The sequence below is a fragment of the Penicillium cosmopolitanum genome (genome assembly GCF_028827165.1).
Source record: "Penicillium cosmopolitanum strain IBT 29677 chromosome Unknown utg000004l:1.0-4361866.0:1.0-4365735.0, whole genome shotgun sequence".
Lineage (NCBI taxonomy): Eukaryota > Fungi > Ascomycota > Eurotiomycetes > Eurotiales > Aspergillaceae > Penicillium > Penicillium cosmopolitanum.
This window is the reverse complement of record NW_026622674.1, coordinates 2,024,795-2,040,653: the sequence shown is the minus strand read 5'-3', so window position 1 is coordinate 2,040,653 and position 15,859 is coordinate 2,024,795. Positions and strand designations below refer to the sequence as shown.

At 35.5% G+C, this 15,859-nt stretch overlaps 4 protein-coding genes across 4 annotated transcripts; all 4 read right to left on the bottom strand.

Moving 5' to 3' along the window:
- Positions 1-7,295: 7,295 nt before the first annotated feature.
- N7509_002146 (beta-ketoacyl [acyl carrier protein] synthase domain-containing protein) lies at positions 7,296-8,673 on the bottom strand (the record flags this gene model as incomplete). Its single annotated transcript, XM_056626783.1, has 4 exons — positions 7,296-7,319; positions 7,370-7,529; positions 7,578-7,662; positions 7,716-8,673. 4 exons carry the CDS (start codon positions 8,671-8,673, stop codon positions 7,296-7,298), a joined length of 1,227 nt encoding a protein of 408 aa, XP_056492578.1.
- A 313-nt stretch (positions 8,674-8,986) lies between these two features.
- Positions 8,987-10,520, bottom strand: N7509_002145 (uncharacterized protein; the record flags this gene model as incomplete). The annotated part of the gene is made up of 2 exons (XM_056626782.1): positions 8,987-10,302; positions 10,370-10,520. 2 exons carry the CDS (start codon positions 10,518-10,520, stop codon positions 8,987-8,989), a joined length of 1,467 nt encoding a protein of 488 aa, XP_056492577.1.
- Positions 10,521-11,184: 664 nt separating this feature from the next.
- Positions 11,185-12,856, bottom strand: N7509_002144 (F-box protein; the record flags this gene model as incomplete). Its single annotated transcript, XM_056626781.1, has 3 exons — positions 11,185-11,600; positions 11,715-12,026; positions 12,094-12,856. The coding sequence occupies 3 exons, from the start codon at positions 12,854-12,856 to the stop codon at positions 11,185-11,187; spliced, it is 1,491 nt and encodes a 496-aa protein (XP_056492576.1).
- A 1,862-nt stretch (positions 12,857-14,718) lies between these two features.
- On the bottom strand, positions 14,719-15,093 carry N7509_002143 (LysM peptidoglycan-binding domain-containing protein; the record flags this gene model as incomplete). Its single annotated transcript, XM_056626780.1, has 1 exon — positions 14,719-15,093. The coding sequence occupies one exon, from the start codon at positions 15,091-15,093 to the stop codon at positions 14,719-14,721; it is 375 nt and encodes a 124-aa protein (XP_056492575.1).
- Between the last annotated feature and the right edge of the window lie 766 nt (positions 15,094-15,859).

Below are 15,859 nucleotides of genomic sequence, written 5' to 3'. Positions count from 1 at the left end.
ATTATCTTCTTTTCTAATTAAGTCTATCTTTAGACCTTTTTAACAGAAAAATAAGACTTTTAGTATAATAGCTATCTATAGATTCTATATAAACTAGATATAAGATAATAATAAAAAGTAATAAAGAACTAAAATATTTTTATTAGTAATAGGAAAAAACTAGAAAACTTAATAAAAAAAGAACTAAAAAACTTAGTAAGAAAGTTCTAGAAATTATTAAAGAAAGATTATAGAAAAGAACTAGATTTAAATTAATATATCTTAAAGTTAATTTTAAAATAAAGAATACCCTAAGTTTAAAAGCTAGAGAATTTTTTTTCTTACAGAAGTAGTTTTCTAAATACTATTAAATTCTATCTAATATACTTTTTCTATCTTTTAAAAGTAGAATTTTAAGAAGAGTAATTTCAATATCTAAAAGATTAATAGTAATAATATTAGCTCTAATAAGATAGTTAAATCTACTTCTATTTCTAGAATAAAATAGTTCTAAAGTAGAACTATATTAAGGAAAAATTAAAATTAAAATTTTCTAATTTAGAAAAAATACTATTAGATCTTATCCTTAGTATTTTTACTTTATTTTTTATTAAAACTATCTTAATTAGGCTATTATATCTACTATATTTAATAATTATAAGAAAATTCTTAAGATTAATTATATATTATAAGATAGGAATACTTAATAATAGCCTATATACTACAGATTAGAGAAGAGAAATATTACAGGATTTAGAGTATATAATACCTCAGGGATTTAACAGTAATCTAAGGCTAAATCCTCTTTAAGATATCTATATATTAAGGTCTATCTAAACCCTAGTATATTTAAGATTCTATAATTATTTAGAATTCTTAATCTTTTTAAGAATTAGTCTATATATTAATTATCTAATCTAATCTCTACTATCTAATATCCTTATCTAGTCTAGTTATAGATTTCTAGCCTAATAACTTAGTAACTATTATAATTCTAATTCTTCTTTATTAACTATCTAAGGATTAAAGATAGTATTCTCTATATATTAAAACCCTATATTCTCTTATAATAGTATTTATTATAAACCTACTATATCTTCTCTAGCTATTTAATAGCCTAGAGTTAAATTAATTCTAGATTAACCTAGAATCTCTATTAAATCTAAACTAGACTAGATATCTATCTATAAGACTACTAAATATATTATTAATATATTATTATTCTCTTCTCTATATAGAATATAGATCTAAAGAATTATAAGTAAATCTATAATTAGAAGTATTATAGAACTTAATATAGAGAGTCTTAAGAAAAAGAAGTATAAAATTAAGTATCTTAAGAAGTTTCTAATAATTTTTATATATTTTAAGAAACTTACTACTTAAGTTTCTAAAATTTATATAGAAGACTTCTTAAATAATCTATCTATAAATTATAGATAAACTAAAGCTAGAAAATATAAGAAAGTAGAGAATTAGCTTTCTTAACTTAGTTATATCTTTTAAGATAATTCTAAGATTTATAAGAATAAGAAGATAAAGATTCTTATAGAAGTTAAGTATCTTAATTCTAATTATAAAAATAATTAGACTATAGAAGAGAAATATCTTAAGAATAATAATAATAAGTATCTTAATAACTAGAAGTACTTTAAGAAATAGACTCTTACTCTAATATATAATAAAAATATCTTTACTAGAGAAATTAGTAATAAGATATAGTATTATTATTAATAAATTAATAAAGAACTAAAGACTTTTTACTATTATCTTATAGATCTAGAGTATTATCTATTCTAAATATTCTAAGATAAATAAGTTTTTTATTATATATTAAAGCTATAGTAGTAGTTAACTCTATATATCTAATAATATATAAAGAATATAGCTACTATTTAAATAGATTAGATAAAAGAAGTATAAAGTATATAGAAATTTAATAAAGTAAAAGTATAAAAGTATAATTTATTTAATAATAATCTAAATTTAAGTTTAAAATATCTATAATTTAATAACTTATTTCTAAACTAAGTTAATAGTAAATAATTTATACTTAAGATACTTTTATAGTTCTAGATTAAATCTAAATTAAAATAATTATTATTTAAATCTAAATATATACTTCTATTACTAAAACTAGTTTATTTAGTTTCTTTAATAAAATATCTTCTAATTCTTATTTTAACTATAGTAAGCTAGATTATTAGATAAGTAAATATAATTTACTATTAAAAGTCCTAGAGACTAGAATCTAGAAAATCTACTTAAGACTTTAATACTATTATAATAATATTTAGTTAAAAAACTTAGAAAAAATACTAAAGTTAAACTAACTTCTATAAATTCTAACTTCTAGTCTTAAATAGAAATAATTATCTATCTCTATATACTAATTTATCTAAAATAATATTAAAATATATATAGATATTAAATTTATTTTAAAATATTACTTTAACTAAGCTAAGTATAATACTTTTCTTTTAGAGATAGTAAACTAATAAGATATCTCTATCTATAGTATATAGACTATTCTAATTACTATATATAACTTTTAAAAAAACTATATAAGAGTTTTTATATTCTTATATTATAGTTAATAAAGATTCTTATCTATTAGGGCTTTCTATACTATTATTAAATATAACTATATAGAAAATATAAATTATACTAGCTCTATAGTAAAAATAATAGTATTTTAAATATAAGAAAAAGATAATAAAGTAGTTAAAATCTTATTAGTTTATAAAAATATATAAAAACTAAGCTTATATTTTTATAGCTATTAAATATCTAAAAAAGTCTAGCTTTTACTAGAAGAAGAAAAAAAATTAACTATAAACTAGGATTAAATTCTCTCTAAGTTATTAATATTTTAGAAAATATTTAAGATATAAAATTCTAAGATTATATTACTATAGAAAGAAACTAATTATTTAATTAATCTTAAAAAAAATATATTATCTCTATCTAGCTTAATCTATCTTCTTTTATAAATAGAAAGTATAGAGTTATAGAAGTATCTTAATAAAAATCTAGTAAATAGTTAATATCTAATTCTCTAAGAGTTCTATAGATATATTTATTCTATTTATATCTAAAAAGAATAAAGAACTAATATTCTCTATCCCTTATCTTAGAGATTTTTAACTATCTTTCTAGAGCTAGATATTTTAGTTAAATAGATATATAGAATATATACTGCTGTAAAACCTGCTTAGTATAATATAGGTTTAGTACAATATCCCCCTTAGTATAATAAAGTTTTAGCTAAAAATTAGATCTACTATATAAATATTGCTAAAACCTTAATAAAGCAGTATATTATAGCCTTCTTTTTTCTCTTCTATCTATATTATACTATTAAATTTATTACTAAGCCTTATTATAAATTAATATAGCTAATTAGAATACTCTGTTAAGTAATATTAAACTACTAAAAGACTGCTCTTAGGGAGTAATATTAATAATTTTCTTCTGCTATATAATAATAACTAGCTTATTAGTTTAATAAGAAATATAACTATTATCCTATATAATCTACTTTGTCTGTAATTCTATTATTAAAATATAAATATCTAGATACTAATCCTTCTGACTATATTATTAATATAAAGTAATAATATACTATAAAGCTTAAAGCTATATTAATCTATTAGATTACTCTTATTAAAGGTAATATTCTAATATCTTAAGAAGTTATCTAAGAAAAAGCTTAGGATTACTAGACTAAGCTTCTAATGTATACTAATTAACTAATTCTAACTTTTAGTAATAGATAGTTATCTATCTTTTAAAACTAAGAAAATATTTAGGATTATTAACTATTTAGTAAACTTAGAAGTACTTTTAGACAACTATCTCTTGGCGAAATCAACTTATAGCTCTATCTTAATAACCAGAGGTCCTACAGACTTCTAGATATATTTAATTAATCTGTTACATCAGCAGCTGTATCTTAATATAGGGTCTCCCTAGTTAATATAGCAGCTGTTAATATAGTATAGCTAGATACTGATTCTATATATCCTAATCAGCAAAAACAGAAAAATTTTTACATATATATAACAGCAGAATCAGATAAATATACTAATTCTACTACTACTACTATCTCTAAACCTCTCTTAATAGAGAAGATTATAAAGGAGGCCTATAAGGCTCTTAATTATATCCAGGATAATAAGCTAAACTAGCTTTTAGACTAGTTTATTATCAGCTTTATTATCTTTACTAAGGAATTTACTACTAGTACCTAAGATAATAACCCTACTATCCTAAAGATATAATAAGCTATTAAGAAGATTATAGCTACTACTAAGAGAATAAGCTCTAAGATTACTAAAATTAAATCTACTATATTCTTCTCCTCCTTCTTCTCCTTCTTCTCTATTACCTCTGTATAGGTAGCTAGGTTCTAGGGTATCTGTGACTAGGATATATCTAAGGTCTTTCCTTCCTTATATTAAATATACTCTACTATATTATTCTCCCCTAATATAGGTAAGATTAAGCTCTGTAAGAACTAAGAACTTACTATTAAGGTCTGTAATAAAGCTTAGAAGGTAAAGAAATACCCTCTACCTAAGATTATTAAGCTAGTAAATCTAGAGTATAAGAAGATAATAATATAACAGATATACTAGATAGCTTATAGTATTTAGTAAAGATACTATAGTATAGGCGCTAATATAGGGTACCTATAGCTAGTCTCCTACTAAAACTAGAGATACTAGATAATATAGTAAGGCTACTGAAGATTTAGAATAACTATACCTAGGGGAAAGATACCGAGATTAAGTATATTAGATAATTAATTTAACTAGAAGCAGATAGTAATAGCTATTAGAAGAGGGTAGTAATAGTTATTAAACTTAATTCCTTTATTATAGCTAATAAGATTTTAACCTAGGGTATTAACTAGAATATAGTTACCTATCCTATAGTATAGTTTTATTAGAAGGAAAGGATTAGATAATATACTAAGTACTAGTAGTCTAGGTATATTTAGTCTTATTATTCCTTCTTCTATAGGTACAGCTATTATATAAAGGACTACTTAACTAGAGAGTATCCTTTAAGCTCTAATCCTTTAGTACTAACTATATATATAAAATATAGTCTATAGGACTATAGATCTACTAATAAGGTCTGTAAGATATATAGATAAGTTATACAGTAGTCTAAGAAGATCCTAGCTAGCTAGCTATCCTCTTATTAAGTACTAAAGTACTTCTACTTATAGAATAAGGATAGTAAGTATTATATCTAGATTAATAATATCTAAATTATTACTAGAGATTATAACTTCTAGAGTAAAGTAGAGTAGTAAGCCTAGGCTTAAATTATAATATTATAAGTAGTACTAGCCTATATTATAGACTTATTAGAGAAGGCTCTAGGCCTTAAATCTTTCTAGTATATATATTAGAAGATACTATTAATATAGAATACTAATAGTTTTACTACTATTACCTATAAAAAGTACCCTAGATATCTAAAAGAGTCTAAAAATAAGAGTACTATCTTCTCTATAAGTAATTTCTAGCTCTCTACTACTGCAGGATGGCGTATCTTTGAGCTTCTCTATTAATGAAGGTCTTGATGTTGTTTTATGGTTTCCCTGTAATCCACACAAATACAGATAATGAAGCGCGTCGTCCAGTACAATATGACAATTCGTACCCAAATCCGAACAAGCTCACAGAAGCTCTTCTCAGGCCATCAGTGGGCCAAGGAATGTATAACGAACTGGGGTTGTTACCATTTGCAGATGCCTGACATAGATAGCATCCACTTAGGTATCCACGCCTATATATACTTAGTTCTATCTTAGCTTCCTCCTTCTTCTTCTCCTTAAGCTATTACTTTTGTTAAACAGCTACTGTTTCCTTTGCTTTGTATACTACGCTGTATATTGATCTCTGTAAGTATCTGAGTATCCTTATATTATAATAGCTTCTGGTACTTAAAGTCTAGAGTACTGTACAGATATACCCTGATATAATTACTTACTGGTAAGCTATATATAAGAGACCCTAGTAATTCCTCTGTTAGTTTATCTTAGAGAGACTGTATAAGTCTTATATATATATAAATACTATATATATTTATTATTAGCTGTAGTAGAGAATTCTCTAATTCCTCTAATAGAACCTTACTTTTGTTACTTTATTACTATACCTTTATTACCCTAATATCTTTTTTTATTACTTTTTATCTATTTAAGATAGATTTTAATCTTAATTATCTCTGTACTATACTAAGTAGACTTTAGTTCTTGCTTAACTTATAGTAAGCTTAACTTAATATACTCTAAGGCTAGCTTTAGTTAATCTACTGAGAATAATAAACCTAAGCTAATCTACTCTAAGTATATACTTAGCTTATTACTTAAGCTTAACCTTATACTCCTTAGTATCTGAAACCTCTGCTTCTAGATCCTAAGAAGTTTACTAATACTGTAGTTAAGTTTAATACCTAGCTTACTACTATATATTTAAATCTCTCTATTAATACTCTGGCTTTAGGAGATACTAAAGCCTAGTTTTCCTATATCTTTATAAATCTTAATAGTTAAGTTTAAGCTATAGTCCTTCCTTAACTTACTTACGCTTAGTCTTCCTAAGAGTTTGACTATAATACTATCCTTAATTAGCTTATATAAGTTTTTAATAATCTGAATAAAGTCTAAGAAGCTAAAGATTACCTTCTTAATCTCTGATAAGATACTAATTCTATTATAGATTTTATAGCTAAATTTGAATATATTCTCTATAAAGCCTAAGGCTAAAATTAGCCTAACGTTACTAAGATCTTAACCTTCTATAAAGGTCTTAATAATAATATTTATAACTATTTAAATTAATAGCTTAACCTTCCTTATATCTATACTAAGTTTATCAGAACTGTTTAGCAACTTATAAGCTATACTAGTAGTAATTATCCCTCTGGTATACTTAATTTAACTAAGCCTAGCAACGGCCGTAGTACCGGTAATAGTAATACTAGCAGTAGTAGCAGCGGTAATAGAAATAGTGATAAGATAGACATTGGCTCCCTAGAATAGGATAAGGACAAATAAAAGTATTGTAACGCTGCTTTTTTGAGAGGGGGATAATATAACGAACTAGAGTTGTTACTATTTGCGGATACCTGACGTAGATAGTATCTACTTAGGTATCCACGCCTATATATACTTAGTTCTATCTCAGCTTCCTCCTTCTTCTTCTCCTCAAGCTATTACTTTCGTCGAACAGCTATTGTTTCCTTTGCTTTGTATGCTACGCCGTACGTTGATCTCGGTGAGCATCTGAGCATCCTCACAGAATGGCTTCATTGGAAATCTATAGCTGAATGAGGCTCTGCGAAGACCCTTTGGCTTAAGACCACTCACCTTGATATTGAAGAAGTCTTCGTCAGTCCGGTGATTTATCTTTGAGAAATTTTCGCTGTTGGGCGGGATAATGCCCTTTTCCAGTATAAGAATTGCTTTGATTAAACCAGCCAGCCCACTGCAGCCTTCCAGATGGCCAATGTTAGACTTGACAGATCCGCTATGTTTTTATTAATAAGATCCCATCAAAAGGTGCGGGCCAACTCACATATACAGAGGATCCTGACGTGACCGGGTAGACCTAAATATGGAACCAATTGCTTTTGTCTCGATTGGATCTCCCACCACCGTTCCTGATAGTCACCGTTGTCAGTATGAAGAACTCACGAATTGATGAGAACCATACCTGTTCCATGCGCTTCAAAGTAACGAGTGAGGTCCGTTTGAAGGCCACCCTTGTTGTAGGTTTCGCGGATTAAAGCCTCTTGTATTTCGATGTTTGGCAATGTGATTCCAGGCGTCCTTCCATCCTGGTTGGATGCAGAAGATCGTATAATGGCACGGATAGAATCGCCGTTCTGGAGGGCATCATCTAGAGGTTTAAAAATCAGGGCTGCAACACCTTCACCGCGAGAAAATCCATTTGCCTGCTGATCGAAACTATAACATCGACTGTCCGGAGATAACAGGCCGAGATTGCTTAGGCTTAGGGTGGTTTCGAGCGTAAGAATCGCGTTGGCTCCCAAGGCGATCCCCATCGAGGTTTCACCGCTCCAGATTGACTTGCAGGCTAGATCAATCGCCACCAAGCTACTTGAACATGCAGTATCGATAGTAATACTGGTTCTATGAAGATTAAAGAACCAACTCACGCGATTAGACAGCATATTAGGCGATGTTCCTGTAGCGGCAAATTTCTGGGCATCCAAGTTATCTTTTGTCATCATGGTCTGGTAATCATTACTGCTGCACCCCATGAAAACGCAACTGTTTGAGTTATAAACCTTCTCCATACCAATACCTGCGTTCTCTAGAGCTCGATATGATGTTTCAAGCGCTAATCTCTGTTGCGGATCCATTACCGTGGCTTCAGCGGCTGTAATAGAAAAGAAAGGTGCGTCAAAGAGGCTGAGATCTTCAGATAGAAAGTAGCCGCCACGATTTGATAGAGTATCATAGCGGTTTGGATTAGAATCATAATATACATCGATATTTAGCCGGTCTGCTGGGAACTCTTTTGACGCGCATCGTCCATCCATTAGCATCTTCCAGAAAGATTCTGGAGATACTGCATCCTCCGGGAATTTCAGCGAGATTCCAACGATTACCAGCGCCGGTAATAGGTCTTGTAAGGACTCGGACATAGCATTCAATCGCAAGGGAATAAAATTGTTGAGGGTCGCTAGGACTTCAAATGCTCTGGTAGCTACTAATAAAAGTGATTCTTAGAACTAAGCAATGCTGGTCAAAGAAAGGTGTAGCTAACACTATATATTTCCAAAGCTAGTCTAAATATCCACGTACTACATTAGATAAAGGCTACAATCAACTCAGGATTTTACATTCAGGTTATAAGCAGGCTTTGGCCTCGGGGGCTTCAAAGTTTCGGTTTAACACTAAAACGTCGGATCGTACTCGCCAACCATAGTTCCGCCCGAAGCTACCGAAAAAAGATCATCATACCTGATACCATCTCCGCGAATTTCTTTCACTGAGTACGACCGCACATGCAACGTTGCTGAGTCGCTCACTCATTGTCACATCGTCTGTCACAGAGGCTGATACGGACATTGTTAAGGCAATGGCGGGTACGGGCATCAAAATAGAGCTTGAAGGGCGCAGAACTCTCAGATTAGGCTCAACCTGTTCAAGGTCAGCAATCTCCTGTCCACAGTCATCTTCACATCGAATTAATCCAAAAATTTTGCGGAGCTCTTCGTCTGTGGGTCTCCGGCTTAAATTAGACCCGACCACCACGATCTCGTCGGGGTTGAGCAAGAAGTCTCGCTTTCTCATTCCATTTGCCGGATCGTAGAGCTCTTGGTATTGTACCTCTTCTTCTCCTTGCTCGGTTTCAAACCACGGATCTCGGTTGAGAAGCGGATAACCAGGGTAATTAGTTTTGTCCCCAACACCCTTCAGATTTGCACATTCATTGAGGGTCAAGCCATCATCACCGTCCGCTGCAGCGACATAATTGTCAAACGAAACTGAGAAAACGTCCCGGGTGTAGACCGCCTTGACCTGTGTCCATTCAGTATACAGGTTTCCTCCGTGCGCCGGAGCCTCCAAACTGATCTCAGTTTGAACATCTTCTCTTCTGGCCATTTTTGGACAACCTTTGAATTTTTGACCAGCAGCTCCATTTTGGGTCTGAGACAGAAGGCGAATAAATTGTTTTTCATCTTTTGGAACTCGGTTCCCATGTCCCTCCAAATTTTTGTAGCCGTCATTTACCTCAATGTACTTTGCAGCGGGCCACTCATCCGCCTGACATTCAACATCTGCGTCAACGAGGTACTGATCATGCTCATCATACCACTCCTCCACCGCCCCACGCTTTGTATAGGGCTCAGGGGCGTATGGACACGTCACATACGCAGAGTGCGGGTTGTTACTGATCACCGAGGAGTAGTGCCAGCGCGGCTGAGGGTATCTATCGCAGTCTAGCGTGATAGTCCTCGTTGTGCGCCCTTGAAGCTGATCTGAGATTTCCGTTGTCGTGCGGGCAGACTTCTTTCGTCGCTTGCAGTTGGGATTGTCGGCTCTCTTTATGCCGTATTGATCTGTAGTTCGTGTTCTCGCTGACGTATGCGATGATTTCGGAGGTCGTGTGTTGGTTGGTCTCTTGGTCACTCTCTTGGGCTCGAGCTTGTTTTCGATGGCTTTGACTGCAGCTTTGCCCTCCTTCTCGACCAGGTCGCTGCATGCTTTGATGATAAATCGGTTGGCAAACACTTCTACCAAGCTTTCAAGGCCGATTGCAATCTCCCCTAAATTGAAATTAGCGCTGTTCCCCAAGACCAGTTTAATAGAAAAAGAAAAGAAACGACGACATACCAAAAAAAGGAACCGCCAGTTCTGCCCCGTCAAGGAGGGCCTCAATGCCAGTCACAATCAGCGTATAGAGTGATTTTACAGCAATATCTAATCCGACTTGTTCGGTACCCGCCTCTGCAATAGCTTTAGCCTGGTCACCGAATTTAGCCATGATCGGGTCGTCGTCATCGTTACTTTCTTCGCTATCCGGGTTGCTGTCTACTTCGGAACTGACCCCACCAGGAGGAGCTGAGAAGGCAGAGCAGCAAAAACTAGCATAAGTGTTCCTAAACAGTCGAGCTCTCCAGACTTCATGTCTAGGCGGTAGCAAGTACTTTGGATGAGTTCTGTCTCGTCAATCTCGCATCCGCTGAAACAAGGCATTCCCAGTCCCCTGCCTCCTCGCCATTGACAATTTCCAACCATAGTACCATCTGCACAGCACAGAGTCCGCTCTTTCTCCATCTTTGTCTTCTCAAAGGCACTCCTGGACGTCTACAGACTTATCCTAATCCAACTTTACAGAATAATCATCCCTTTGTTTGATCTTTGGCCTACCTCTTGCCTTCCCATGACCCAGTGAGTCCTCCTGAACGCAATGTCTTTGCAACCGGAGGAGACTCTGAATTCCGAAGCGAAGTTTGCCTTTGGATAACTAAACCAGATTGTAGTATAGGTTGAGCATTTGTGAAGGCAGAGCAATGTCAGTTAATTTGACTAGTTTATCGCAAAACTAAGGTGGCATTTAATGTAGGAACATATTCCGATTCCACGTTTCACCCACTGGACCGTGCCAAATTAAGTGTTACAGCACTCATCTGCCTTTCCTCACTACATCATTCCTTCGCGTTCCCCTGAGATCCGGCCATATATTGACTCCAGTCAGCAATAGTGATTGACATTGGAGGTAACTTCACATCTTCGTCCTCTAGTGGAAATTTCCACACATCCGCTACCCGTTGATCCGGTCGAAAAGGAGAATCAAGCAGCCACTCCGCCTCCCCCGACGAGCTATCGAGTTCAAATTCAAATTCAAAATGAGTGGTATGACCGAGACGATATTTCATGTACCTTAAACATGGCATATGGCGAGCTGTATGGCCGAGGGAAATGAGAGTTCGGTAGAAATGTTCGCGGTCGAAAATAGGCCGCTCAATTAAGCCTTCTTCAAGGTCACATATGATGAACTCCCAGTCTTTAACTTCATCGATTCTGAGTTGGTCCTCAGGTGTTGGATGAGCAACCCACTCGCCTACATAATTAGACTGTTAATAAGATGAGGAATGCGACTTCTCTTGCCTGGCCGAAGACTATTTTTCAAACGAAGGGCACGGTTAAACAGCTGATGGCGAGTTGATGAACATACCTGATGGAAGTCTTGGAGGTACATGAGTTAGCTCTACCACTTCTAATGAAGGCCAGTAGAGAGATCGGGAAGTCGGTAAGGGATGGCTTTCTGTATCCAAGGGGAACATGAAATCTGGTGTGAGCGAAAGATTACGCATTTTTAATTCTCTGAGCGATAGACTCAGATTTAGAATGTTCTGAGAAAGGAAATCGTTATCCGAAAGTAGAACATTCAAGCCAGACATCATTTCTTTCCATGGGCTCTCATCCTGGTTACGGAAATTAAAAATCTTCAGGCTATGTGGCATGGTCAAAAGACCGTCGGCCACAGCTATCGAAGTGTCAGCGTTTCGGCTCTCAGATATTTCGCTGCGTATTTCATGTAGGTATTCTCTTACCTTGACGCCTTGCTTGAATATATTCAATGTGATCCGGGCGAATATATTCATTTAGGTCCAGTATGATCTCTGTAAGGCTTATACAGCGCCGAGCAATTTCCATGGCGGATCCGGCCCATATTTGATGACAAGGGTAATCGTAATGAAAGAAAAGACGATCGATACACGCGACAGCCGGAAGAAGGGAGAGCCCGTCGTCTGGAAAGCGTGCCCGATAGACAGTCACTGACCTAGTTCTTCCCTTTGTATAATCATAGCAATAGTCACCCGCAATGGGGAAATCAGTTGTGCGAGGCTCCTTTCCCTCTTCACGACCCAACAACGCCAAGTCAAGTGAAAGCCTCGAATCGGGATCCCACAGTGTGAGAGTATTGAAAAGATCGACTATTGCCGACTGAAAGGCAATATCATTATTCTGACGTACACTGTTCTCTAGGTTATATCCTTTTTGCTTGCGGGTTTGCCAATCCGCAAGGTCAATAGGCACAACAATGTGGTAGCTCAAATGTCGGATCAGACCTCGTCGTGCCACTCCATTGCCAGAGGTTACTTTCTGAAAGTGACTCAATGGCATTGCCCTTCCACAACCTTCCTTGCTGACACCATCGGCACTGAAAACGTTGATCGGTTCAGCGTAAATGAGGGGCTCGAAACCGACTTGCCATTGACGGCATACTCGAGTACAAGGAACCAGAGAGGCCTTTAGTTCCTGCAGGTGCTCTGCAATCAAACATAATATTTCTTGAGGAAGATGGGGAGCCATGCTGGGATGGACCATGGGGATAGTACTCCCGCAGTAAGTCTTAAGAGATTGATGCGCAGGTGGGTAAGCGAATTGGGTTGGAGCAAGCCGACGGTTGAGGGGTTGCCAGGATCACAAGGGGTGGGGCCGCCCTGCCTCGCCACCGCGAGTGGCCCTGGATGCCTTGGCATGCTAACAATACGGAAGGAAGAAGCGAAAGGTCCCTGTATGTACATACACACTAAGAGGGGCTAACAGTGGAATCCCTTTCGTCGCATTACTGGTTGGTTCTTTAGCTCGCGACTTGTTTCTTGTTCTGTGGAAAAAGCAAGAAATACAACTGGTCACCCTGAATGTACAGTATGATATTCGTCATTCATGGAAATATAGTCCTTCCAAGGTTGATTTCGACGAATATACCTGATGTCAAGCCCTCGGAGTCTTCCAGATATACTCATGGGACCATTACCTTTGCGCAAAAATTCCTCAATAGCTCTTCGAGAATTTGCTTGCGATATCAACACTAACCTAATTTCAACCTTGGAAGTCTAAATTGTATGTCTTGCCTCGCTTTTTATTGTTTGCCTCAGTCACATGTGGGGACCAGTATGATATTGTAAATTTCAAGCAGATACGATGGTAAACTTGGGTAAGGTAGATTTCTAGCCCGAACGTGTAAAAACTGGTAATAACCTGGATATTTCGCTAGAAACCCTCGCCTCTGCGATGAACAGGGGACTTGAGCAGGGGAAACAACACTACGAGTATACACAAGACGATCTAATGAGGGGATTTGGGGCCAAAAGTTTCATTTCCGGACTATCCGTGCCAAGACGCTACTAAGCTTAGCTACGAAAACAAAGCTCCGACGTCAGAAAACATCCACGATTCGTTGGATACGCCCGAGTGAGGCGCCAAAAACTCCATTGATTTCCCACCTCGCGTAATCGAGTCAACGGTCCGAAATACGCCAGTTTGTACTTCTTTATGGTTGTCTCTATGCTAAGATCGTACCTGCATGCTGCTAATTTAACTAATGCTGCACTTAGCGATATGATCATCCTGTGGGTTCAATCCCGAGGTCTCCTTCCGCTGGTGGTTGGTTAGATTCTAGTGTAGCTCGCTATGCGAATGCAACGTCGCTGGGATAATAACTTGATCATTGTTTCATATATTTATGTATGCATTCCTTTTGACCCTGCAGGGTCTTATAAGGTCTTTAAGCTTCTTAAGGGTCCATAAGTGGCGGCGGGGCCTGCCGGGGGCGAAAGCTCGGGCCCTGTTTCAACAACAACGATAGCCGAAGCTACTACTCATGAGGGTACATCATAATCTGTAGTGGATTCCGGCGAGGGGAAGATATGCATCGCGATTCACTCTAAGATTGGTAGGAAGTGATCAATAACTTACTCAACTTCCACTCCTTGTAAAAAAGATCATCGTCATTCGGGAGGGCCTAAGTCCCCCCCCCCCCCCCCTTTTCCCCCTCTCTTTTGTCTTTTAGGGGGGGGGGGAGTAAAAACCAGATACAGGCAAATTTGAATAGGGAATTCAAGGGTCCCGATTAAAATCTTTTCAAATTACATTCATACGCTGACAGCTCCAAGACTTATCTGCTCAATTTACTCAGGTCGGCTCGTTGCGCTGGAAAAACGGAATAAATCCTAAGTATTGATTCGAGGTCTCTATAATATGCCAATGGCTATGCTACACAACGTTAATGTGCTTCATTACACTCCAATACAGTATGCATAGTTGAGCCATAACCCACTGCAATCACCATTGAGTGCAGGATTCCACTCATATAGCTCGTCCAAACTTATATCGCTATCTTGCGCAATGTCATAGCAGTAGACTCCAAGAAATAATAATTCAGCACGTCGTTAGTTAGGAAGAAGGCAATGAGGGAGCTGACCGTCTTTATCATGCATCAGATACTTGTTGCAAGTGCAGGGAATACCCGATTGTGTGGGGCCCGGTAGAGTGACATTCGCGCAATTTCCACTCGAAGTTGCGGTTGGGGCGGTATTAGTCGTGGTGGCAGGGACAGATGTGCTCAAGCCTGGAGTTCCAATGCAGTAGGCATAACCGGCCCACAGCCCACTACAGTCGCCATTAAGAGCAGGATTGAGCTTATAAAGCTCAGCAAGAGTAATACCATACTCATCTGCCATTCCCTGACAAAAAACATCTAAGAATAACATGAGAACCCAGTAGCAGCAGCGTAGAATGTATCGCCAGTAGGAACTTACCGTCATCGTGCATTGCGTATTTGTTACAATCACATAGAATGCCGCTTTGGGTAGGACCCGGAGCGGTCGCGGAGGCACCCGTGCATAATGATGCTGAAGTTAGAGTAGAAGTAGTTTGGGTACTAGAACTCGGGTAAGAGGTGTCATCGAAGCCGTCACCGTCTATACAATAAGACACGTTCAGCCAGATATTTGAGCAGTCGCTTTTCACGCTCGGCTGTATCAAGCGGGATATGTGGTTAGCATCTCAAGATTGCTTGCAATTTGGTGGGCACTTACTAGCTTTCTTTAAAATATTAATACTAGTATTATAAATATTATACAATAATAACTAAGATCTAGTTAAAGATATAACTAAGATCTAGTTAAAAGCTTAGTAACCTAAAAAATACCAGATCTTCAGTATACTAGGTAGCTAGCCAGATCTTCAGTATACTAAGTATCTGACCGGATATTCGGTATACTAGATAGCTAACCGGATAGCTAGTATTCTGGCTATCTATATAACTATTCTAAGGTTAAATAAGGCCTTCTTTCCCTTAAAAAATATAATAGATATATAATAATTAGAATCCTCTATAATTAAACAATAAAGTCCTTAATCTTATTGATTACTTAGTAATTAACTATCTATAATACTTTCTTCTCTATCTATATTTTCCTAAGCCTAGTAAGACCTTATTAGTCTTATAGATTATAAGCCTGGATTACCTATATCTAGCTATACTATCTTTTTATATATACTTTTTACCCTCTTTTTATTTTATTTTCT